This window comes from Trematomus bernacchii, unplaced genomic scaffold, assembly GCF_902827165.1.
Source record: "Trematomus bernacchii unplaced genomic scaffold, fTreBer1.1, whole genome shotgun sequence".
NCBI lineage: Eukaryota > Metazoa > Chordata > Actinopteri > Perciformes > Nototheniidae > Trematomus > Trematomus bernacchii.
In genome coordinates this window covers 743,782-761,977 of record NW_022987801.1, presented here as the reverse complement: position 1 = coordinate 761,977, position 18,196 = coordinate 743,782, and the positions used below count along the sequence as shown (strand labels likewise).

At 37.3% G+C, this 18,196-nt stretch overlaps 3 protein-coding genes across 3 annotated transcripts; all 3 read left to right on the top strand.

The window, feature by feature from the left end:
• Window positions 1-6,742: 6,742 nt before the first annotated feature.
• On the top strand, window positions 6,743-7,756 carry LOC117497994 (trace amine-associated receptor 13c-like). Its single transcript, XM_034150041.1, has one exon. It carries the CDS (start codon window positions 6,743-6,745, stop codon window positions 7,754-7,756), a length of 1,014 nt encoding a protein of 337 aa, XP_034005932.1.
• Window positions 7,757-11,119: 3,363 nt separating this feature from the next.
• LOC117497993 (trace amine-associated receptor 13c-like) lies at window positions 11,120-12,133 on the top strand. The gene has a single exon (XM_034150040.1). The coding sequence runs from the start codon at window positions 11,120-11,122 to the stop codon at window positions 12,131-12,133; it is 1,014 nt and encodes a 337-aa protein (XP_034005931.1).
• Window positions 12,134-15,661: 3,528 nt separating this feature from the next.
• On the top strand, window positions 15,662-16,675 carry LOC117497992 (trace amine-associated receptor 13c-like). The gene has a single exon (XM_034150039.1). It carries the CDS (start codon window positions 15,662-15,664, stop codon window positions 16,673-16,675), a length of 1,014 nt encoding a protein of 337 aa, XP_034005930.1.
• Window positions 16,676-18,196: the final 1,521 nt, after the last annotated feature.

The following is an 18,196-nucleotide window of genomic DNA, read 5'->3' as shown; positions in this document are numbered from 1 at the left end:
ACACACACACACACACACACACACACACACACACACACACACACAACACACACACACACACACACACACACACACACACACACACACACACACACAGCACAACTCAATAATTAAACGCAGCAACAACTTTAAATCAAAGATAATGTCTTTCTATAGCTTGTTTTCAACGCTATCAATCTCCACTAACACAACAAAACTGTCAAAAGTAAAGTTTGGAGCTAATAAATAAGAGACAATTTAAAAACCTGCAGGTGCAATCCTTCCTAAAAGGTATTGAGATAATGTGAAACAGCAAACTATTAGACTTTTTAATCCTGTCTGATGTTTCTGTCCCTTGCCCTACATCCCCTCCCATGCTGAGTCACATTTATAGACGCCTATAAACTTGAACACCACCACAGTAAAGGTAATTAATGAAACCTCCAGTAACAAAGTTCAGATTACATCTAAAAATAGCCTCCATAGTCCACGCACACACTTCAGAACATCCCAGCCACAAGCGTTAATGTGAGTCAGAAATTAAGATTGTTCACTACAAACATTATGAGACATTGTTTAAAGTCAAGCATATCATGATTTCAAGTCCATGCATCCCAGCAGCTTGCAACTAAATCAAGTTGGCACTTTTACCACAATGTGAACGCTTGCCTTTTTTTGTGAATGAAATGTAAACTTTATTCGTTAAGATGTGCAGCTCTAGAGAAATAAAAGTAGGTGTTTTAAAGAGCATGTGCGAGACATAATGTGACTCACGCGCTTCCCCCGAAGGTTAAAAAGGAGTTCATAAAAACATTGCTGCACAACTTTATACAACATTCAGCATTCCTAACATTGACACACCTTATGATCATTATCACCATGTGAATGTACAGCAGCCTTGTGCAACACCTGCTTCATTCGAAACGAAACTTACTCGAGGCAGAGATAAACTCAGATGTTTATCAAAGTACGAGCCTTTATTTTTCTCTGCTATCACCTCAATCAGCTACAACCCAAACGACTCTCACAACTGTACCCAGCACTGATACTCATGTAGTTGCTTCTTCACTTTATAACTTCATACATGCGTCCATTATTTATTCAACGACACCCACTTGAATAAAAATAGCAAATGAAACTATGGAGCCTCATGTGTTCAATGTTGAACAGAAACAGAGTACACTATGAAACAAAATAGCATGAAAACATTGTGTAAAATATATAAAGAAATATACCTTTTTTTTTCTAAAAGGCTCAACTTCATTAGGCCATTAATAGATGTTACTTAAAGGGGACCTATCATGCAAAATGCACTTTTGTACGTCTTTTATACATGAATATGTGTCCCCGGTGTTCCAGGGAACTCACCAAGTGTCAGAAAACACAACCCTCTCTATTTTCCTCCATACCCAAATCTCTAAAAAAGGGGCTGCAACGGATCTGATAAAAACTGATCCAGATTTGAACACTGTCCTGACGTCAGGACGGTGGCGCTACGGCTATTGGGCCAACTCCACCAATCAGGAGGAGACAGCCACGGCCATTGCCGTTCGAAAGCGCTGGAGACGCTGTAGTACATATGCCAGGCCTGTAGGTGGTGCTGTTCTCACAGAATCTGCCCTTGCAAAAACAGGGATAAAAAAGTGCAAATTGAGCGAAATGAGGCATGGCTAAAATGCATGATCTGTTTGGTATTTTGAAAAAAAAAGTATAAATATGCCTTATATAGGTATGGTCCTACACTATATTATTCAAATATAGCATGATAGGTCCACTTTAACCATTCTTACATTTAAACAAATGTTAATTTGATTTCATTAAATATATTAAATTCACAATGCCCTTTTAGCCCGTTTTAAGCTAGCAAGCTCAACAAATGCTACCAACTTCAAACACTTAGCTTGTGTTAGCTTGAGCAAAAACAACACAGTAGTAATTCCAATTCAACCAACTAATAGCAAAGAGACAATAACTCAGGGTTGCCAACTCTCACATTACATTACATTTAATTTAGCTGACGCTTTTATTCAAAGTGACTTACAATTACCAATTGCAGGGACATTCTCCCTGGAGTAACTAAGGTCTAAGTGCCTTACTCAGGGGCACACTAGTGGTGGTGTTCCAGGCGGGATTTGAACACACAACCTTCCAATCTTCAGCCCACCTCACTATCCATTAGACCACCACTACCCCCTCTCACGCAGCTGGCGTGTGACACACGCTTTCACTCTCAATCTCACGCTCTCACGCTGCCCAAACTATTCTCACGCCAAAAACAAGATGAACCGGCGATCGTTTTTGGCTGGTTATTTACAATGTTGAGTTGACAGCTGCTCAAGCTGTTGATCCGCCCTCACCACTCTTAACAACGTTAACAGACAGCAGAGCAGTGGGAGCCGGTTGGTCAATCCCCGACCCGTATTGCGCATCCAGTAGAAATGATAAAAAAGTAAAAGTCTGCTGCTTATTGTTCTACTAGGCCAAAATAGAGTCAAAGAGTATATAAGAGTGAGAGTGTGTTAATTAATATATTTGGCAGTTTGGAGTAAGTCTGTAATTTGTTTGTGTGTGTGTTTCATGTATAGGCCTCTCACGATAATTAATTTTGTTGGATACATTTTCCCGGAAATTATTGCGATAAACGATAATATTGTCGGCACCGTTGTATGACCATTTTAGACCACTGACATAATGATAATATATAATAATAATTCAAGTACATCCTTTCAAACTGCTAGTCACATCCTCATGTAAATGGCAATTTATCGAGTTCATTTTTATTTATCGTACGATAAGTCAATTAATTGCTTATCGCGACAGGCCTATGCACACAATAAAACAGTGGAAACAAACATGTGTTTGACTTTCATTAGTGAATGAAACTGTGTGCCCTTTATAGTCTGTGTCCAATATTGTGTATTTGTATATATTGTATATATATCCTATATATATGCTAAGGTCCCGCTACTGACACGATAGCAGTCATTTAGTGCGCATATGTGTAATTAAACCCATGATATCAAAATCTCACTCCAGCCAGGTACCCAAAGTTGGCAACCCTGCAAAAACTAACCTTTTATCTGTTCAGCTCAACAAGCATAGACATGCTAACTAGCTGCTAACTAGCTGCTAACTAGCTAGGATAGTCTGTTAGCAGTATTAACTTTTAGCTAAAGCAACTGCAGACTGTGTTTATGCTCATCTAGTTAGCAGCATGAGCAGTCTTCTTTGAAAAAAACAAAACGTATATAACTAAAAGGTTAGTTTCTGTGTCTGCTGTTTATTTTTTACAGCTTGTTAATTGTTAGTTGAATCAGAATTACTTTGACGTTATTTTTGCACGATCAGGAGTAAACTGGTGGCTTCTTGCCAACACCAGTAAAGTGGTACTTTCATTAAATACGGAAAAAAAGTAACGTAGCTAAGATGGCGGTTGTTGAGTGTGAGCAGTGTCCAGCATTCAACACTCAACTTTCTGACTGTTATGAGTGCACTATCCAGGTAGGCTACTCGGAGTGCCAATTGAGAAAAAGTACTAGTCTTTTTGCTGCTAAGAAAGGGTCTCTGTTGTGTGTCTTTTGGTGATTATCAGAACATAGCCGTAGCCTTGCTGTTCATTACAAGTAACCTAATGTTTACCACCTAAACATCTTGTGAAGGTCTGAATATAGCACACTTACCGTCAGTTGTGTTAACTGCCACTGAATAGGAATACATAATGACATTGATTTTCAGTTGTTAGGCTTACATACGCTAACGCAACTAGGGTCTATGTTTTAAGGGCACAAACTGGGGCTATAATCACCCAGTGTTCTGCTCTTTATTCTTGCATGTGCTAAAACAGTCAGGGTAGATCAAATCCCAAAAATACCTCATAGTATTTAATGTCATTATTCCAGTACCCTTGAATGTTATTGAGTCCTATAATGTAAGCCTCTATTGTTATCCTAGTTTTCCTATCTCCAGTCTTTGAATTTGAATTAGTTGAGAAAATGGACAGAAAAATGACAATGAAAAATGAAAATCATATGTCTAGCGAAAATCCTAATCATTCAAACTAAACTATGATTGCTTGGCTTATCAAGAGATGTTTTTGTTTCATGTGACAGGTCATACATTAATCTGCCATAATAAGTCACTCCAAAACACCTGAAAATAATGAGCTCCCTAGTTGAGGAGATGCCAGAATGCACACAGTGTTAAAGGGATCCCAGTTCTTAAAGGTGGGATAAGCCGGGAGAGAAGGCTGACGGCTGCCTGCATCCCCACCAGACCATCTTTCACACTTCTAATTGGTGTTTACGTTGTGTTAATTGTTACTCCAGACACACAGTAAAAGTTTTACTTGTTTGCATGTTATGTTGTTTTCACAAAAGAATTATGTTGTTTTCAAAAAGGAACTTTAGCTTGCAAGTAATTGAACGTTGCACTATGCCAGATTTTGTAGCAACTCAAGGCTTTTTTCTTTGTAAAGCAGCATGTTTTCTCCATATTTGATTTGACTTTTTAAAAGGGGACATTAAAAACGACTACTTTTCTATACTCTGATCTGTTTGAACAGAGTACAAACCAATCTCAGTGACTATAAACATTAACTTTATACATTGTATGCCCAATACCACTCTGAGAGTAGAATAAGATAATCATAGAGGCCATGGATGTTTAATCTTTATCTCAAAACAAGGAGACAAGAAGCATCATTTAAGTTTGAGAAAGGAACGATTTAAAGAAAAATAAATTGTACGAAACAAGCCAAGGCAAATTTATTTTACATAACACCTTTCAACACTAGGCAATTCAAAGTGCTTTTAAAATTGGAAGACATTAAGAGCATTAAGAAATAGTGCATCGGAAACACATTATAAAATGGCATTTAAAAACATTCATTAAAAAGCAAAGATAATAAAATAAACATAATAACACAGCTATAAAATACATGAAAAAAAGGTTACAGTGCATTGTATGATATGAATAGTTCAATTAAAAGCAGGGACAAAAATAAAAGTCTTCAGCCTGGATTTAAAAGTAGTAAGAGTTGCAGCGGACCTGCAGGTTTCTGGGAGTTTGTTCCAAATATTTGGAGCATAATAACTGAACTTCTCCATGTTTAGTTCTGACTCTGGGGACAGAAAGCTGACCAGAAGACCTGAGAGATCTGGATGGTTCATAATTTAGCAGGTGATCAGAAATGTATTTTGGCCCTAAACCATTCAATGCTTTATTGAAATAAATTATTTGACAGACAGGAATCCAGCTGCAGCTTTCTAATAGATTTTTTAGTGAGACCTGTAAAGACACCATTACAGTCGATTCTACTGAAGATAAAAGCATGGACAAGTTTTTCCAAATCAGCTGTGACATAAATCTTTAATCCTCGATATATTCTTAAATTGATATTAGGCTGATTTAGTAATTTTTTTAATGTGACTATTAAAATTAAGGTCAGAGTCCATGACTACACCTACATTTCTGTCTGTATCTGTTGTTTTGAACATTGCTGACTGAAGCTCAGCGCTGACTTTTATTAGTTCCTCCAAGGCTCCAAAACAATTACTTCAGTTTTATCTTTGTTTATTTGACGAAAGTTCTGACACATCCAGTCATTTATTTTTCAATGCATTTACTCAGTGTTTGAATTGGAGCATATAGTCTCCTGGTGAAATGGTTATGTACATTGTTGTGTCATCTGTATAGCTATAGTAACTTATTATGTGGTGAATTATTATGGTGTTTTTCATTATCTGAGTGATAGCATGTAGATGTCAAAGAAAAGAGGCCCCAAGATGGAGACTTGAGGAACCCCACATGTCATATTTGTCAACTCAGATGGATAGTTACCTTTAGAAACAATGTTGTTGTTTTTAACACTGAAGGTCTGCCACTGTCTGTGTTTAAGTGGATGTCATTCAAGACCTTAACAAGAGCAGTCTCAGTGCTGTCGTGTGGTCGAAAGCCTGACTGGAACACATCAAAACAGTTATTTAAATGCAAGAAATGACTCAGCTGTTGAAAAACAACTTTTTCAATAAACATAATAGATAACCTTCAAAAGTGTACACGTGTTAAACCACTTGTTTAACCACTATTCATGGTATACTCCCGGAAACCTGGTGCTTCAATTGTAAAAACTCAAACTCAAGAGCTAATAGTATATTGCTATTGCCCCCCATCGTAATTGTTTGGTCTAAAGCTCAAGTAATATCGCTCAAAACATGTATTCATTCATTTAGTTTTGTACCTAATTTATTTTGACTGCAATATTTGCCAATTTTCCATATGTGTCATTTACACAGGGGACATGTCCCCTACACCTTTTGAGAAGGCTGATTTGGTCCAAAAGTACAATTTGTAAAATGTTTTTTAAAAAGCTTGCGCCCCAAAATAATTATTGCGCATGTACTCATCAGTTTTATAGCCCCGTTTTGGTATATATCTACTCTAACCTGACTTTGATCCCCCAATTACACTGCCTAAAAGCGTATATGTTGAAGACCATTTAAAATCTTCTGACCTCTGATGACCCCATCACTTTTCAACACAAGTACATAACTGTTTGTTTGTCAGTCTTGCTAAAACACAACATATTGTGTGATAGGCTGTTTCTCATACATTGATGAAACCCTCTCTGATTGGATGGCCCAGGACGTCATACTGGAAGGCGTTGTCTATGCAGTTGTTTTTTTGTATGGCTAAGACAACCATCAACCCTAACACAGATCTGTGTGTCTCTGTTGAGGCTCTGCATCACATCTTTGGTTCCATCATGACGTTTGGCATTTCTCAGGAGCAGTTCTGTTTTCCGGGCTCTAATGCCTCGTGTGTTACAGATCAGTTCAATGCGGGGACCAAAGTCGCCCTTTACTTGTTGTTTGTTTCATGTATGCTGGTTACCATTTTAGGGAACTTTATTGTCATGGTATCAATAGCTCATTTCAAGCAGTTGCATAATCCCACCAATGTGCTTGTTTTATCTCTTGCTCTTTCGGACCTTCTTGTGGGTCTCGCTGTGATGCCCTTCAGCACAATTCGGACCATTCATGGCTGCTGGTTTTACGGGGATGATTTCTGTATGCTTCACTCAAGTTTTGATATGTTTCTTACCTCTGTCTCTATATTCCACCTCATTTGTATTGCGGTGGACAGGCAACAAGCAATATGTAATCCTATGCATTACTCTAGGAATATCACCATGTCAGTGGCGTGGATTATGGTATGTGCAAGCTGGGCGTTGGCTGCCGTCTTCTCTTATGGACTACTTTACTCAAAGGCTAACGTAGTAGGGTTAGAGGAGTATATGGAATCGATAAAGTGCCTCGGCAGTTGTAACCTTCTCTTTAACCCCCTTTGGAGCATCCTGGATGGTGTAATTGCCTTTTTCTTTCCCTGCACTGTTATGGTTTGTTTGTACACTAAAATATTTATCGTGGCAAAAGAGCATGTCAGAAAGATTGGAGATATGGGCAATTGTTCAAACGACAGAGGGTTGGTTAAACAGTCTGAGCATAAGGCTGCAAAGACTCTGGGTATTGTGCTTGGTGCCTTTATCTTTTGTTGGATGCCGTTTTTCATTAACTCAATAATCGATGCCTACATTGGCTTTAACACACCTGCTGCCCTCTTTGAGGCTTTTCTTTGGTTGGGTTACTTCAACTCAACCTTAAATCCAATAATCTATGCCTTCTTTTACACTTGGTTTAAGAAATGCTTTTATCTTATTGTCAATCTGAAAATACTTAACCCCCATTCTTCAACCATAAATGTGCTTACACATTTATGAAAGTAGTGGTGAGTATTTGTGTGGAAATGATTGCATTAAGAGCCGTTTTGAATGCCTAGACCTAGATGAAAGATGAAAGATGCATGGACGCTTATCCTTTTTTTCCTGCCGCTGATCTCTCTTGCTCAGCCAATGAAAGTGTGAAATGTACTACAGCCTTATTTTCCTGTGACAGGTTTTTGGTGAGCATTCCAGTTTATTGTCATTATGATTGTAAAAATTACAATTAAGTCAAAATATTTCAATCTGTAAATGCCACCATCTAAAAAAACAATTCTTGCATTTAAGAAAGACCAACAGTTTATGATCCCTAACGAAGGTACATTTACCTCATAAGGAACTTTATTGTTTTTATGGAAATTAGAATAACTAAAGGTGTTACTATGAATAAATGCGAACAATTGTTTATGTTTTCTCATTGAAACTAGAGTAGGTTAACAATCCGTGTATCTACCGTCCATTTGTTTTTCTTTATTAAACAAGTAAACGGAAGAGCTATGAGAGGCCTTTTTGCTTTTTACCTTACTAAATGGTCTAATGGTCATTGGAGCGAGGGGTGGGGCGAAACTCACGGAAGTTATTTCAAAACAAAATCACTCGTTTGCTTGGAACGGGGATAATATTATAAACAAAGGGAAACAAGGTGAATTTAGCGATCACAACGAAAATGGCCAAGACACATATTGAGCCCAGAAAATGAATGTTATTAAGGGCTGTAAATATAATAAGCCTATGTCTAAAATGGACAACACTGTTAGGAGATTTAAACTATACAGCGATTCTGCACTGCGGTCAACTCAGCCGTCTCTCGAGTTTGTTTTTTCAAATCAGCTGCTCTTCATTTTTTGTCCTGCTATATTTGATGATCGATACAAATATTTGTTACCATAAGTTCTTAATAAAACTGATACTGTTGGACTCTGTACTAGTTTGACTGCTACCAGAAATAAAATGAAGTACTTGTACTGTGTACTTTGTGAGTAATCCTCTGTCAAAGTCCCCTCCATAGTAGCCTACATAATGCATGTTTTCTGCTATCTTTGATGAGTGATAAAAAGACAATTGTACCATTAGTTCTTAATGATATTGATACTGCTGGACTCAGTAGTCTTACACCTACTACCACAATACAAGGAAGTACTTCTAGTGTGTTGTTTTAAATAAAATCCTCTGTCAATGTCCCCTCCTGAGAACAAAATCAAGCCACTTCTGCTAAGTTTGATGAGGGAAAAAATGATTTTTGACATTAGTTATTCGTGAGATTGACCCTGTTGGACTCAGTACTAGTGAAACTACTCCCACAAGAACTATGAAGTACTTTTACTGTATACAAGAATGCATGTTTTTCTGCTATTTTTAATAAGCATTAAAACACCTTTCTTTATGAAACTTATATTGTTGGACAGAGTATTTTGAGAGGATATGGTGGACATATTATCAGCAATACTTCCAGTCAGTAATCCGGCAGCAGCATTTTTACACCTTGGAAAGTCTTTAGAGACTGGCCTGGATAGCTGGTCACAAATATCCTTCAGCAAAGTGACACACACTGTCACTCTGGTTGGCCTCTTATGATGTTGCTGTCTTTTAATATATAATTATTTCTCTGCCGCTAGTTCGTTCCTTGCAGATTATTCAGTCTCATCAGCGTTCAAAAAGGTGTATATAACACAGGAAAGGGAAAACGCCAAAAAGCATAATAGGGCCCTTCAAACACAATTAATAAACGTACTGTAATGCAATATAGCTGTAAATGTCATTACACATGAGTAAAGTTGTAGTTCTAAAAGAGAAGCCTCTAGTTATTTGGTCATGTGTTTCTATCTTGCTATATGTATTTGTTTTATCTTTTACAAAAATCATTCATTCAACAATACCACTTCACTCTCACAACTGCCACTTCTAAAGATATTTGGTAAGTTGACCTTGACTTCAAACAACAATAACTAAATAGTATGATATAATATTTAGTTGTTTTCTAATTTAGTATTCTATCCACTAGCAACAAGCAGTAAAAGTTACAACCGTTTAATATAATAAATAATGTCTCGTCTCCTCTGAAGGCTCACAGCTCTCACCCTGCACTTCATGTGAGGGTTAAATCATCCATACTGTATGCAAACCTAAAGTGTACTTTTAAGTTCTGACACATCCAGTCATTTATTTTTTCAATGCATTGACTCAGTGTTTGAATTGGAGCATAGTCTCCTGGTGAAATGGTTATGTACATTTGTGTGTCATCTGCATAGCTATAGTAACTTATTATTATGGTGTTTTTCATTATCTGAGTGGTAGCATGTAGATGTCAAAGAAAAGAGGCCCCAAGATGGAGACTTGAGGAACCCCACATGTCATATTTGTCAACTCAGATGGATAGTTACCTTTAGAAACAATGTTGTTGTTTTTAACACTGAAGGTCTGCCACTGTCTGTGTTTAAGTGGATGTCATTCAAGACCTTAACAAGAGCAGTCTCAGTGCTGTGGTGCGGTCGAAAGCCTGACTGGAACACATCAAAACAGTTATTTAAATGCAAGAAATGACTCAGATGTTGAAAAACAACTTTTCCATTAACATAATAGAGATAACCTTCAAAAGTGTACACGTGTTAAACCACTTGTTTAACCACTATTCATGGTATACTCCCGGAAGCCTGGTGCTTCAATTGTAAAAACTCTAACTCAAGAGCTAATAGTATATTGCTATTGACCCCCATCGTAATTGTTTGGTCTAAAGCTCATGTAATATCGCTCAAAACATGTATTCATTCATTTAGTTTTGTACCTAATATATTTTGACTGCAATATTTGCCAATTTTCCATATGTGTCATTTACACAGGGGACATGTCCCCTACACCTTTTGAGAAGGCTGATTTGGTCCAAAAGTACAATTTGTAAAATGTTTTTTAAAAATCTTGTGCCCCAAAATAATTATTGCGCATGTACTCATCAGTTTTATAGCCCCGTTTTGGTATATATCTACTCTAACCTGACTTTGATCCCCCAATTACACTGCCTAAAAGTGTATATGTTGAAGACCATTTAAAATCTTCTGACCTCTGATGACCCCATCACTTTTCAACACAAGTAAATGTCAACTGCAGCGTATGTATTTACAAAATGTTCTTTACTCAGTTTAAAAATGACATAACTGTTTGTTTGTCAGTCTTGCTAAAACACAACATATTGTGTGATAGGCTGTTTCTCATACATTGATGAAACCCTCTCTGATTGGATGGCCCAGGACGTCATACTGGAAGGCGTTGTCTATGCAGTTGTTTTTTTGTATGGCTAAGACAACCATCAACCCTAACACAGATCTGTGTGTCTCTGTTGAGGCTCTGCATCACATCTTTGGTTCCATCATGACGTTTGGCATTTCTCAGGAGCAGTTCTGTTTTCCCGGCTCTAATGCCTCGTGTGTTACGGATCAGTTCAATGCGGGGACCAAAGTCGCTCTTTACTTGTTGTTTGTTTCATGTATGCTGGTTACCATTTTAGGGAACTTTATTGTCATGGTATCAATAGCTCATTTCAAGCAGTTGCATAATCCCACCAATGTGCTTGTTTTATCTCTTGCTCTTTCGGACCTTCTTGTGGGTCTCGCTGTGATGCCCTTCAGCACCATTCGGACCATTCATGGCTGCTGGTTTTACGGGGATGATTTCTGTATGCTTCACTCAAGTTTTGATATGTTTCTTACCTCTGTCTCTATATTCCACCTCATTTGTATTGCGGTGGACAGGCAACAAGCAATATGTAATCCTATGCATTACTCTAGGAATATCACCATGTCAGTGGCGTGGATTATGGTATGTGCAAGCTGGGCGTTGGCTGCCGTCTTCTCTTATGGACTAGTTTACTCAAAGGCTAACGTAGTAGGGTTAGAGGAGTATATGGAATCGATAAAGTGCCTCGGTAGTTGTAACTTTCTCTTTAACCCCCTTTGGAGCATCCTGGATGGTGTAATTGCCTTTTTCTTTCCCTGCACTGTTATGGTTTGTCTGTACACTAAAATATTTATCGTGGCAAAAGAGCATGTCAGAAAGATTGGAGATATGGGCAATTGTTCAAACGACAGAGGGTTGGTTAAACAGTCTGAGCATAAGGCTGCAAAGACTCTGGGTATTGTGCTTGGTGCCTTTATCTTTTGTTGGATGCCGTTTTTTATTACCTCAATAATCGATGGCTACATTGGCTTTAACACACCTGCTGCCCTCTTTGATGCTTTTTTTTGGTTGGGTTACTTCAACTCAACCTTAAATCCAATAATCTATGCCTTCTTTTACACTTGGTTTAAGAAATGCTTTTATCTTATTGTCAATCTGAAAATACTTAACCCCCATTCTTCAACCATAAATGTGCTTATACATTTGTGAAAGTATTGGTGAGTATTTGTATGGAAATGATTGCATTAAGAGCCGTTTTGAATGCCTAGACCTAGATGAAAGATGAAAGATGCATGGACGCTTATCCTTTTTTTCCTGCCGCTGATCTCTCTTGCTCAGCCAATGAAAGTGTGAAATGTACTACAGCCTTATTTTCCTGTGACAGGTTTTTGGTGAGCATTCCAGTTTATTGTCATTATGATTGTAAAAATTACAATTAAGTCAAAATATTTCAATCTGTAAATGCCACCATCTAAAAAAACAATTCTTGCATTTAAGAAAGACCAACAGTTTATGATCCCTAACGAAGGTACATTTACCACATAAGGAACTTTATTGTTTTTATGGAAATTAGAATAACTAAAGGTGTTACTATGAATAAATGCGAACAATTGTTTATGTTTTCTCATTGAAACTAGAGTAGGTTAACAATCCGTGTATCTACCGTCCATTTGTTTTTCTTTATTAAACAAGTAAACGGAAGAGCTATGAGAGGCCTTTTTGCTTTTTGCCTTACTAAATGGTCTAATGGTCATTGGAGCGAGGGGTGGGGCGAAACTCACGGAAGTGATTTCAAAACAAAAGCACTCGTTTGCTTGGAACGGGAATAATATTATAAACAAGGGGAAACAAGGTGAATTTAGCGATCACAACGAAAATGGCCAAGACACATATTGAGCCCAGAAAATTAATGTTATTAAGGGCTGTAAATATAATAAGTCTATGTCTAAAATGGACAACACTGTTAGGAGATTTAAACTATACAGCGATTCTGCACTGCGGTCAACTCAGCCGTCTCTCGAGTTTGTTTTTTCAAATCAGCTGCTCTTCATTTTTTGTCCTGCTATATTTGATGATCGATACAAATATTTGTTACCATAAGTTCTTAATAAAACTGATACTGTTGGACTCTGTACTAGTTTGACTGCTACCAGAAATAAAATGAAGTGCTTTTACTGTGTACTTTGTGAGTAATCCTCTGTCAGAGTCCCCTCCATAGTACATAATGCATGTTTTCTGCTATCTTTGATGAATGATAAAAAATAAAATGTTACCATCAATTCTTAATGATATTGATACTGTTTGACTTTGTATTAGTAAGCCTACTACTAACAATACATTGAAGTACTTTTACGGTGTACTTTGTGAGTAATCCTCTGTCAGAGTCCCCTCCATAGTAGCCTACATAATGCATGTTTTCTGCTATCTTTGATGAGTGATAAAAAGACAATTGTACCATTAGTTCTTAATGATATTGATACTGCTGGACTCAGTAGTCTTACACCTACTACCACAATACAAGGAAGTACTTCTAGTGTGTTATTTTAAATACAATCCTCTGTCAATGTCCCCTCCTGAGAACAAAATCAAGCCACTTCTGCTAAGTTTGATGAGGGAAAAATTGATTTTTGACATTAGTTATTCGCGAGATTGACCCTGTTGGACTCAGTACTAGTGAAACTACTCCCACAAGAACTATGAAGTACTTTTACTGTATACAAGAATGCATGTTTTTCTGCTATTTTTAATAAGCATTAAAACACCTTTCTTTATGAAACTTATATTGTTGGACAGAGTATTTTGAGAGGATATGGTGGACATATTATCAGCAATACTTCGGCAGCAGCATTTTTACACCTTGGAAAGTCTTTAGAGACTGGCCTGGATAGCTGGTCACAAATATCCTTCAGCAAAGTGACACACACTGTCACTCTGGTTGGCCTCTTATGATGTTGCTGTCTTTTAATATATAATTATTTCTCTGCCGCTAGTTCGTTCCTTGCAGATTATTCAGTCTCATCAGCGTTCAAAAAGGTGTATATAACACAGGAAAGGGAAAACGCCAAAAAGCATAATAGGGCCCTTCAAACACAATTAATAAACGTACTGTAATGCAATATAGCTGTAAATGTCATTACACATGAGTAAAGTTGTAGTTCAAAAAGAGAAGCCTCTAGTTATTTGGTCATGTGTTTCTATCTTGCTATATGTATTTGTTTTATCTTTTACAAAAATCATTCATTCAACAATACCACTTCACTCTCACAACTGCCACTTCTAAAGATATTTGGTAAGTTGACCTTGACTTCAAACAACAATAACTAAATAGTATGATATAATATTTAGTTGTTTTCTAATTTAGTATTCTATCCACTAGCAACAAGCAGTAAAAGTTACAACCGTTTAATATAATAAATAATGTCTCGTCTCCTCTGAAGGCTCACAGCTCTCACCCTGCACTTCATGTGAGGGTTAAATCATCCATACTGTATGCAAACCTAAAGTGTACTTTTAAGTTCTGACACATCCAGTCATTTATTTTTTCAATGCATTGACTCAGTGTTTGAATTGGAGCATAGTCTCCTGGTGAAATGGTTATGTACATTTGTGTGTCATCTGCATAGCTATAGTAACTTATTATTATGGTGTTTTTCATTATCTGAGTGGTAGCATGTAGATGTCAAAGAAAAGAGGCCCCAAGATGGAGACTTGAGGAACCCCACATGTCATATTTGTCAACTCAGATGGATAGTTACCTTTAGAAACAATGTTGTTGTTTTTAACACTGAAGGTCTGCCACTGTCTGTGTTTAAGTGGATGTCATTCAAGACCTTAACAAGAGCAGTCTCAGTGCTGTGGTGCGGTCGAAAGCCTGACTGGAACACATCAAAACAGTTATTTAAATGCAAGAAATGACTCAGATGTTGAAAAACAACTTTTCCATTAACATAATAGAGATAACCTTCAAAAGTGTACACGTGTTAAACCACTTGTTTAACCACTATTCATGGTATACTCCCGGAAGCCTGGTGCTTCAATTGTAAAAACTCTAACTCAAGAGCTAATAGTATATTGCTATTGACCCCCATCGTAATTGTTTGGTCTAAAGCTCATGTAATATCGCTCAAAACATGTATTCATTCATTTAGTTTTGTACCTAATATATTTTGACTGCAATATTTGCCAATTTTCCATATGTGTCATTTACACAGGGGACATGTCCCCTACACCTTTTGAGAAGGCTGATTTGGTCCAAAAGTACAATTTGTAAAATGTTTTTTAAAAATCTTGTGCCCCAAAATAATTATTGCGCATGTACTCATCAGTTTTATAGCCCCGTTTTGGTATATATCTACTCTAACCTGACTTTGATCCCCCAATTACACTGCCTAAAAGTGTATATGTTGAAGACCATTTAAAATCTTCTGACCTCTGATGACCCCATCACTTTTCAACACAAGTAAATGTCAACTGCAGCGTATGTATTTACAAAATGTTCTTTACTCAGTTTAAAAATGACATAACTGTTTGTTTGTCAGTCTTGCTAAAACACAACATATTGTGTGATAGGCTGTTTCTCATACATTGATGAAACCCTCTCTGATTGGATGGCCCAGGACGTCATACTGGAAGGCGTTGTCTATGCAGTTGTTTTTTTGTATGGCTAAGACAACCATCAACCCTAACACAGATCTGTGTGTCTCTGTTGAGGCTCTGCATCACATCTTTGGTTCCATCATGACGTTTGGCATTTCTCAGGAGCAGTTCTGTTTTCCCGGCTCTAATGCCTCGTGTGTTACGGATCAGTTCAATGCGGGGACCAAAGTCGCTCTTTACTTGTTGTTTGTTTCATGTATGCTGGTTACCATTTTAGGGAACTTTATTGTCATGGTATCAATAGCTCATTTCAAGCAGTTGCATAATCCCACCAATGTGCTTGTTTTATCTCTTGCTCTTTCGGACCTTCTTGTGGGTCTCGCTGTGATGCCCTTCAGCACCATTCGGACCATTCATGGCTGCTGGTTTTACGGGGATGATTTCTGTATGCTTCACTCAAGTTTTGATATGTTTCTTACCTCTGTCTCTATATTCCACCTCATTTGTATTGCGGTGGACAGGCAACAAGCAATATGTAATCCTATGCATTACTCTAGGAATATCACCATGTCAGTGGCGTGGATTATGGTATGTGCAAGCTGGGCGTTGGCTGCCGTCTTCTCTTATGGACTAGTTTACTCAAAGGCTAACGTAGTAGGGTTAGAGGAGTATATGGAATCGATAAAGTGCCTCGGTAGTTGTAACTTTCTCTTTAACCCCCTTTGGAGCATCCTGGATGGTGTAATTGCCTTTTTCTTTCCCTGCACTGTTATGGTTTGTCTGTACACTAAAATATTTATCGTGGCAAAAGAGCATGTCAGAAAGATTGGAGATATGGGCAATTGTTCAAACGACAGAGGGTTGGTTAAACAGTCTGAGCATAAGGCTGCAAAGACTCTGGGTATTGTGCTTGGTGCCTTTATCTTTTGTTGGATGCCGTTTTTTATTACCTCAATAATCGATGGCTACATTGGCTTTAACACACCTGCTGCCCTCTTTGATGCTTTTTTTTGGTTGGGTTACTTCAACTCAACCTTAAATCCAATAATCTATGCCTTCTTTTACACTTGGTTTAAGAAATGCTTTTATCTTATTGTCAATCTGAAAATACTTAACCCCCATTCTTCAACCATAAATGTGCTTATACATTTGTGAAAGTATTGGTGAGTATTTGTATGGAAATGATTGCATTAAGAGCCGTTTTGAATGCCTAGACCTAGATGAAAGATGAAAGATGCATGGACGCTTATCCTTTTTTTCCTGCCGCTGATCTCTCTTGCTCAGCCAATGAAAGTGTGAAATGTACTACAGCCTTATTTTCCTGTGACAGGTTTTTGGTGAGCATTCCAGTTTATTGTCATTATGATTGTAAAAATTACAATTAAGTCAAAATATTTCAATCTGTAAATGCCACCATCTAAAAAAACAATTCTTGCATTTAAGAAAGACCAACAGTTTATGATCCCTAACGAAGGTACATTTACCACATAAGGAACTTTATTGTTTTTATGGAAATTAGAATAACTAAAGGTGTTACTATGAATAAATGCGAACAATTGTTTATGTTTTCTCATTGAAACTAGTGTAGGTTAACAATCCGTGTATCTACCGTCCATTTGTTTTTCTTTATTAAACAAGTAAACGGAAGAGCTATGAGAGGCCTTTTGCTTTTTGCCTTACTAAATGGTCTAATGGTCATTGGAGCGAGGGGCGGGACGAAACTCACGGAAGTGATTTCAAAACAAAAGCACTCGTTTGCTTGGAACGGGGATAATATTATAAACAAGGGGAAACAAGGTGAATTTAGCGATCACAACGAAAATGGCCAAGACACATATTGAGCCCAGAAAATTAATGTTATTAAGGGCTGTAAATATAATAAGTCTATGTCTAAAATGGACAACACTGTTAGGAGATTTAAACTATACAGCGATTCTGCACTGCGGTCAACTCAGCCGTCTCTCGAGTTTGTTTTTTCAAATCAGCTGCTCTTCATTTTTTGTACTGCTATATTTGATGATCGATACAAATATTTGTTAACATAAGTTCTTAATAAAACTGATACTGTTGGACTCTGTACTAGTTTGACTGCTACCAGAAATAAAATGAAGTGCTTTTACTGTGTACTTTGTGAGTAATCCTCTGTCAGAGTCCCCTCCATAGTACATAATGCATGTTTTCTGCTATCTTTGATGAATGATAAAAAATAAAATGTTACCATCAATTCTTAATGATATTGATACTGTTTGACTTTGTATTAGTAAGCCTACTACTAACAATACATTGAAGTACTTTTACGGTGTACTTTGTGAGTAATCCTCTGTCAGAGTCCCCTCCATAGTAGCCTACATAATGCATGTTTTCTGCTATCTTTGATGAGTGATAAAAAGACAATTGTACCATTAGTTCTTAATGATATTGATACTGCTGGACTCAGTAGTCTTACACCTACTACCACAATACAAGGAAGTACTTCTAGTGTGTTGTTTTAAATAAAATCCTCTGTCAATGTCCCCTCCTGAGAACAAAATCAAGCCACTTCTGCTAAGTTTGATGAGGGAAAAATGGATTTTTGACATTAGTTATTCGCGAGATTGACCCTGTTGGACTCAGTACTAGTGAAACTACTCCCACAAGAACTATGAAGTACTTTTACTGTATACAAGAATGCATGTT

Bases quoted from the DNA above. Each gene is read 5' to 3' on its own strand.
- LOC117497993 (XM_034150040.1), top strand. From the start codon at position 11,120: ATGACGTTTGGCATTTCTCAGGAGCAGTTCTGTTTTCCCGGCTCTAAT.
- LOC117497994 (XM_034150041.1), top strand. From the start codon at position 6,743: ATGACGTTTGGCATTTCTCAGGAGCAGTTCTGTTTTCCGGGCTCTAAT.
- LOC117497992 (XM_034150039.1), top strand. From the start codon at position 15,662: ATGACGTTTGGCATTTCTCAGGAGCAGTTCTGTTTTCCCGGCTCTAAT.